The 7,727-nt window shown below is 44.9% G+C and overlaps 1 protein-coding gene across 1 annotated transcript; it reads left to right on the forward strand.

Annotated features, from left to right (window-relative positions):
• Positions 1–495: 495 nt before the first annotated feature.
• Positions 496–7,008, forward strand: GUCA1B (guanylate cyclase activator 1B). Its single transcript, XM_054181111.1, has 4 exons — positions 496–699; positions 2,753–2,902; positions 4,320–4,434; positions 5,106–7,008. Exons 1-4 carry the CDS (start codon positions 496–498, stop codon positions 5,231–5,233), a joined length of 597 nt encoding a protein of 198 aa, XP_054037086.1. The 3' UTR covers positions 5,234–7,008.
• The last annotated feature ends 719 nt before the right edge of the window (positions 7,009–7,727 follow it).

Below are 7,727 nucleotides of genomic sequence, written 5' to 3' on the forward strand. Positions count from 1 at the left end.
AGTAAAGTGAGTGGGGTTGTATGTTGTGTGTAGAGGGAGCCTCAGCTCCCAAAATCTTTGACCTGAAGGTATTAATGTGCAGAGGACCCTAAGCCTCTGCAGCCTGCTCCTAAATAGGGCACAGCTCAGAACATCTGAAGGTCTTTGTGACTTGTGGGTGGGGATCTCCTAATGATCTTAGTTATTTTTATAGGTGCCTGATACCACATGTTATGCTGCCCTAATGCGGAGAAGCAACTCCACCATCACCAAGCAAGCACACAAAGCTCTAGTGGTGAAAACTGTAGGAAAGAAAGAGGAAGAAGAAAGTAAAACACAAAAAAGAAGGTGAAATAGCAAGACAACGTTAACAACAAATAAAGGCACAAGACAGCAAGAGGAAAAAGGGCAAAGAAAAAGCAACTAGAGGTGATAAAAGGACAACACAAGCAAAGGACTTTGGCAGAGTTTTCCTTTTTTTCCTTCTCCTTTTTTAATTTTGCTTTGCGGAGGGAAATGGGACAGCAGTTCACCAATGCAGAAGGAGAGCAAGCTGAGATTGATGTTGCTGAATTGCAGGAATGGTACAAGAAGTTTGTGGTTGAATGTCCCAGTGGGACTCTCTTCATGCATGAATTCAAGCGGTTCTTCGGGGTCCAGGATAACCGTGAAGCAGCAGAGTATATTGAAAACATGTTCAGAGCGTTTGATAAGAATGGGGTAAGTGGTGAGGAGTTTTTAGTGATTTGTCGAGTAATCCCTACCTCTTCCTTCTGTAATTTTGAGGTGTTTTGGTGCAGTTCCCACCCTTGTTACCGTGCTTCATGAGACTAAGGCAAGGGCGATGCCAGGGCACGAGAAGGAGCACGCGCTGCACCACTCTGTATGGGCTGCAATGGATTCTTCTCCTCATAAATCTGTACACAATTAAGGACAGTATGTCCCCTTAAGGGATTAAAAGGTTGAAATTTAGGAAGTTGCATTTTGAGACAGTATTGTTGAAAGATCCTCAAATAGCCAAGGTTGCTACATGGAAAAAAAACTATCTGTTAGGATAAGGGGGGAATTATAGTGTAGGAAAGCCCTACTCAGGTTTGCTATACATTGGAGGAAGTGTATATATACAGTATGAGCAGGTGGCATGTAACAAAATATTGATTTTTAGCTGCTTGAAAGTGAAGGAATGCTGAACAACTCGGACATTCTGGTTTTGATTCCCTTTGCTGTATTTGTCATCAGACACCTGGGAAAAGTGGGCTTTCTGGTTTAGTAGCAGTTCATGCATACCCGAGGATTGGTGCAAAAGACAGCATCATACTAGCCTGTGATATTTTAGATACTCAAAAGAAATGTAATGTGGTTGCCTTTCTGATCTTGAAATGGGTAAACAAGGCTTTCTGAACTGTTTAACTCTTTTCCTGAAGCTGTTGATCATATTTGGAGTTTGGGGTTGTTTGTTGCTCTACATCAACACAAGAAAAGGGGAGACAAGTATGTCATCTCTCAGATATACAAATGTCCCTTAAGCTTCCTTTGAAACCAGGGGCATTTGAGGTGGTAACAAAAGTCAGTTTGTGAGAGAGGATAAAAAAAAAGCTATGGGAGGTGTGGGCAGATTGATTTGTGTCAGAATTGGAAGTTGGCAAAACCCAAATTCCTGCAAAAAACTGAAGGTCCAGGTCCAAGTTCTGTTATGAAAGCTGTGCAGAAAGGGTTGCAGGGCAAACAGTGTGCATAAAAGGCAAAGTCCCATTCCTAGTTTATAAGAGTTTTCCTAATAAAAAAATAATCTGTTTTTAAGGGATGCTGGTACTTACATATACTAAGAACACTAAATAAGGCCCGGGTTCATGGTATATGATCACGGTATGCCCATGGTATATGGTCAATTGAGCAGGATTTACCAATCTAAAGGATTATTAGTAATATGGTAAGGAAATAAACCCAAATCCTAAATTGTCTTTTTGTGCTTACTGGCCTTTGAAGTCCTGTAGTAGCAGTTTTTGCTCACAGTTACTGCTAAGCCTTTAGTGCAGAGCGTGCCGGGAGGAGATGCGCAGCCCAGGTCTCCCAGGGGATTTTGCTGCCTGGGTCAGGAGGGCTGTAAGGTGACATGGGGCTGCGGCGGAGCCCTGGGATGGTGTTGGTCTGCATGAGGGCATCTGTGGAGGCTGCCCAGGGAGCTCTGCATCTCTTCACTGTCTCTGAAGTTTTTTGTAGCATGAACACCTGATGTAAATCCTTTATTGTGGGTGTTCTTGCTGCTGCCTTCTGAAATACGATGTTTTCATTGTCTGTCTTCCTCAGATGAATCAAGATCAAACAAGGGGGAAGGGTGGAAGAAAGGGGTTGTGGTTGGGTGTTGGTCTCATTGGTGAAGCAGCTGAGGCTGTTGAGAACAGCAATCCCTTCCCAAAAAGTCAATGTCTCCTGTGCTGATCCTCATCTGCTTCTCCATCCTCCATGTAATCTGTGGTGCCTTGGGGTATTTAAATTGCTTGTTTCTGGAGTCCTGGCAGGTGTCTCCTCTTATTGCACTGCAGGAAAACTGCTTTGCTCTCTGCTGTCACTGCTTGGGAGCTCATCTTTGGTGCAGAGGGGCATGGCTGCGCTCACTGATGGTCTTGCACTGGCATGAGTTTTCTATAAAGCGGAAAATAAATAGCTGTCCCATGGAGTATCTTCTTGGCAGTTTTTTATCTAGGTTTTGTAAGCAGGTTTCTATCAACAGCACCCAGATAAGTGCCATTCAGTGTCTTTTCTGTTTCTCCAGGATAATACCATTGATTTTCTGGAATATGTGGCTGCCTTGAATCTTGTTTTACGAGGAAAACTGGAACACAAGCTGAGGTGGACATTCAAAGTATATGACAAGGATGGGAATGGCTGCATAGATAAACCTGAGCTGCTGGAAATTGTTGAGGTAAGTAGGCATTGCCTAATCACTTATTTAAGCAATCACAGTTCTTTGGTAATGTAATGATGTATATGGTTTTTGTGATAATGAGGTTTCAAGGCAGCTGTGGGCAGTGATGAAGGGGAAATGCCTGCCCTTGGTGGAAGGGTCCTGTGTGCTGGGGTCTGCTGGAGCCTGATGTGGTGGCTGAGGGATGGGTTAAACCCGCTGCGGGCAGCATGGCCCCTGCTGAAGCTGTGCAGAAACGCAGCATCTGGGTGCTGTTATGGGGTTCCCACATTCCTGCTCTGCCTTTCCGTTCAACCTTTTTACACGGAGATTCATTGCACTGGCCAGTGGAGGAGGGCTTCACCCCAGGCTCCTTACAGGAGAGCAGCTGGTGAGAATACGCTGAGAGGCACAAATTAATACAGAAATCCCTTTTGTAATTGTTCTCTCTGGGTTTCTGTTATGTTCTGTGCTTAGCTTTAATTAGTGACTGTGTGAAGGTGTGAGAGAAGGCATGGGGCATAGCGGACAGTCTGACACAGGGTGCCTGGGTTCTTACTTTGGGTAAATATCTTGGTGATTGTGCTAGAGTCCCCTCTGCACCAGAGGTGCTGTAACACCCTTGCACACCAGTACTTGTGAGGCTTAAGCAATGGTTATCAAGCATTTTAGGATCTTGTGTGAAATGCAATATCAAGAAAACATCAGAAGCTGAATCTGTGGGAAGCAGGTCCTTTTGGCTGGGAAGTGTGGCCAGGCTGTTGCTGCAGCACCAGCAGGGGTGGGAGCAGCTGGGCAGCTTTCTGGGGCAGGGTCAATGAAAGTTTTGAGGTCAGGTGGGAATTGGCCAGAGCTGTGTTAGGCCCTTGCTAATCTCCTCTCTGGGACGACTTCAGACAAAATCCTTCAGCCTAAGGAGTAAAGTTAATAATGAACAGGTGGTTGTCATGGGAGGAATAGATAAAATCTGCCCCTTTCCAGTGACAAAGTGGAACAGAAACTATGGGTCAAAATATGTGCTAATACAGGTTTGCTCTTGCAACTTGGGCACAAGTTCCCCGGGAGAGAGGGCTGGGTAAATCCAGATGTGCCCAGCCTCAGATGTTAGAAAAAAAAAATCATACTGAAAAGTCAGGTGATTTTCCCATCTGTGAAACTCTTGCCTTGTTCTTTGCAAAGGAACCCTGAGGTCTGACCAGTGTGTGCAAGAAAAATAGGAGGGCAGCAGCTTCAAAGAGCAAATGAAGTAATCCACAGTGTGTGTGAGCGTGAGGTCGGAGGTTTCATTAAAGGTCTGGGGCTCCTGAGTGGCAGATCTTTCGAGAAAGGTTAAAATTGCAGCCTTTGTAAAAGACCTTTACACTGTTGGGAAGATAATGGAGTTCACTGCTTTTCATTTTCCAGTCCTCCTCCTAATCTATGAACTTCTTTTCAGTCTATCTACAAGCTGAAGAAAGCGTGTCGGTTGGATGTGGAGGAGAGGACCCCATTGCTCACGCCGGAGGAGGTTGTGGACAGGATATTTCAGTTAGTGGATGAGAATGGGGATGGTAAGCGATTGATGGCTCAGATTGCATTCATGTGTAATGAGAAGTTATCTGTGCTGGACAGGCTAGCTTTAATTATGTCTATTGACAGATCACTTAGGGCTATTATGTTACTCGTATTAGACATGTTGGGTTTGGTTCTGGTCTGCTTGTTAGAATCAAGAATGACTTGGTGCAGTAGGAGGAAATCTTCCTTCTGGATTTTGTAATGTAAAACACACAGGGGTCACTATTCCATCTGGATTTTGTAATGTAAAACACACAGGGGTCACTATTCCATCTGGATTTTGATGCCACACATATCTCATCCTCTGAAAGCCCCCAGTAGCCAGAGTGCAGGTCCCAGTCCCAGCACAAATAGCCTGAGTAAAGACAGTGGCTCCAGCCAAACGGGAGCTTGCAGGATCAGACTTGCAACCCTCCCGGAGGAGCATGTCTCAGCTAACGCAATGCTTCGTGCCGAGGGACGGGGCAGGTGTGAATGCGTTGGGTTACAGCGTGGTGGTTTGTCTTGGCTAGCTGGCCTAAACTCTGTGGGGAAATGAAGTAGAGCTTTTGTCTCATTAGCATATTTTCTGAAATGGATATGGCTTTTACTCCTGCCTTCCTCCTCTTATGTCTTATCTGTTATGTCTTGTTCTCCCCGTCTTGTCCCCTCCTCATCTCATACACAGGACAGTTGTCTCTTGACGAGTTCATTGATGGGGCCAGGAAAGACAAGTGGGTGATGAAGATGTTGCAAATGGATGTAAACCCTGGGGGATGGATCTCTGAGCAGAGGAGAAAGAGTGCGTTGTTCTGAGAGAATTCAGTTCTGATACAGCTGAAAATGTGATGCTGACTATGACTGTGGTGCTCTCACTCCAGGCTGGTAGCGGCTTTCCTTTTTAATACATTCTCAGCATCCAGATGAAAACATCGGTGGCTTAAGAAGCTGTATCTCAATCTAAACCCCATGTGCTCCGTGCTGCTGGTACCCAGAGACTATTTTTGGCCCATGAATAAGTCTTTCTGTGTACACAATGCCATGTTTGCCAGCCCTGGTTTTCGGTTACACCTCAAGGAACAAACTTTTCGTGGCTTCCTGCAGTGGATCCTGGGCAGGGCTTTATCCTGATGACAGACAGGGTTGGGAAGTGAGAAGTCCTGACACAGTGGTACTGTCTCCAGTGCAGACCGGTGATTGCCTCATTCATGCCTGCAGAGACACAAACACATCGAACCAAAACTGACAACCAAGGAGGTGCTCTGGCAGGCATTATGCATTCAGGATGTCTGTTATGCATAGTAATATTGATGCATATTTAGATTATACTACTAATATAAAATGATTGAATGCCAACATATCACTATCAAAAATGAGACTTGGATTATAAGGGGTAGCCGAGACAGTACACAGAGTCAAGGGAAATATAACATGCGGGCCGGACAGGTGGGGTGGTAACTCCTTGCACCTCCCTCCGGTGGACCAGCCACTGCTCCTTGTACCTCTCCAGGGACCTGGGCTTCTGTGGGGCTGGAAAAGTGCTGTTTCCAAACCCTGAACGCAATAGAAATGGTACCTCTTTACAGCCACATTTAGAGGGCAGATCTGCACGAGTGTGGTGCTGTTCCTTTTGAGCCGATGTTTCTTACCGAGGCATCATTCGAACAGCTTCACCTGCGCTGTGAAGACTCAGCAAGCTCAGGGAGCTCCAGGGCTTTCTCTGCGCTGGGAGAAGTTCTCTGGAAGGAGAGAGGAGGGAAGAGCAGAGTTTTGCTGGGCAGGGTGTCTGCAATGAGAGGATCGGCACAGCTTTACTGGCAGGACCACAGAATGGAACAAGTGACAGAAAAAGCCAAGTGAGTTACTGGAGTAGTACAGTGGTTTTACACTGGACTTAATTAGCCACAGACTGCAGATCAAATTTGCACAGGTTTTAGGCTGAGCACTGCTCTTCTTATGGCTGACCCATATACCTGTATATGTACGTGTATGTGGAAAGGGAATTTGAGTTGAACCAGTAGTTTGGTTCACCTTCATTTGATTTATTGGATTATTTGCAAGAAAAAAATTCCCCTGGAAAATAACATGATTTTTTGGTCTGTTTTATTTAAACTTTCCTATGGAATCAGCGGGCCAAGTCACATCCATGGAAAGACTTGCAATCCCTTTCTTTTGTGGCCTTTATGACTGTAGTACCTGTCGTTAGCTGATTAGATTACTGGTGTGCAGTCTTGTCATCTTAACCAGTGTTGAAATTCAGGAACATGAGGAAGTAGTCAGGATACGACACAATCAGTGCTAGAGTTCAAATCCATGTACATTTCCACTTCTAAATAGCCTTTCTAAGAGTTCTCTGTAAATACACACCAGCTTGTGGCATGCTTACTTACCAGAGCAGATTAGACTTCTAGTTTATGCCGCTGCAAGGCAGCGGTTTAAAGCTCACTCAAGCCAATGTTTATCAGTCCGAGACCTGAAAGAAAAATCTTACTTCTGACTTGAGGGTCTGGAAGAAATGATTTGCTTTACTGATTTTTCCAACTTGTGGACAAATGTTTTCATGATAGGATACAAATCTCTCATTCCTTAAATTTCAGCAACTCAACCAACAAAACACGCTTTACTTCTGCTCCTTGCACAATTTAAGTGCATGTTTATTTACTCTAGTTGTGCACTGTGGGTTTACCTAAATGCTTTGCATTTTCTTGTTCTGCTCACCTGGTGAGATCGGGCAGGGAAGGAGCTGCCTGGTGGCCCCCAGGCCAGCAGTCCTGTGCTGTGATGGTAGGGGGCATCCTAACACCGAGCACTGCTGTGGCTGTTCATTGAGATTTTGTATCACATGAATTTAATAAATAATCACTTATTAAAATTCTATCTGTTTTGTAGTATTTATTTTTGACTTAGAATGAAGATGACAGTCTGTGTAAGCATCTGAGCAAAACTGTAGTCTTTAAGACTGGTATAATGAAATTAAGGGAGGCCTTAACAGCTAACATGGGTAAGAGGACGGCTAATGCAGAGAGGGCGAAGCTATTGCAGGTGCAGAGTAGGAAAGAAGTATCTTCTAGTTAACTTCTATGTAGTGATGGTGGAAATCGTGTGTATGATAAAAAAATATTCTGAATGGAATTTGAAATAGTTGCTTACAATAAAGTGAGCTGACAGTGCTGCAATGAGATAGACCCTGTTTTCACCATGCCGGGCTTGAAACAGGAGCCTTGAAGAATTTAGGGCTCAAAGTGTTGGACTCTGGAGCAGGACACAGGGTGCCTCCACCTCCTCTGGGGGGAGCCCCATGGTGGTAGCA

This window comes from Rissa tridactyla, chromosome 21 (genome assembly GCF_028500815.1).
Source record: "Rissa tridactyla isolate bRisTri1 chromosome 21, bRisTri1.patW.cur.20221130, whole genome shotgun sequence".
NCBI lineage: Eukaryota > Metazoa > Chordata > Aves > Charadriiformes > Laridae > Rissa > Rissa tridactyla.

Coding starts and splice junctions, on each gene's coding strand:
- GUCA1B (XM_054181111.1), top strand. CDS start 496: ATGGGACAGCAGTTCACCAATGCAGAAGGAGAGCAAGCTGAGATTGAT. Junction 700..2,752: donor GAGCGTTTGATAAGAATGGG/GTAAGTGGTGAG, acceptor CTGTTTCTCCAG/GATAATACCATTGATTTTCT. Junction 4,435..5,105: donor AGTGGATGAGAATGGGGATG/GTAAGCGATTGA, acceptor TCTCATACACAG/GACAGTTGTCTCTTGACGAG.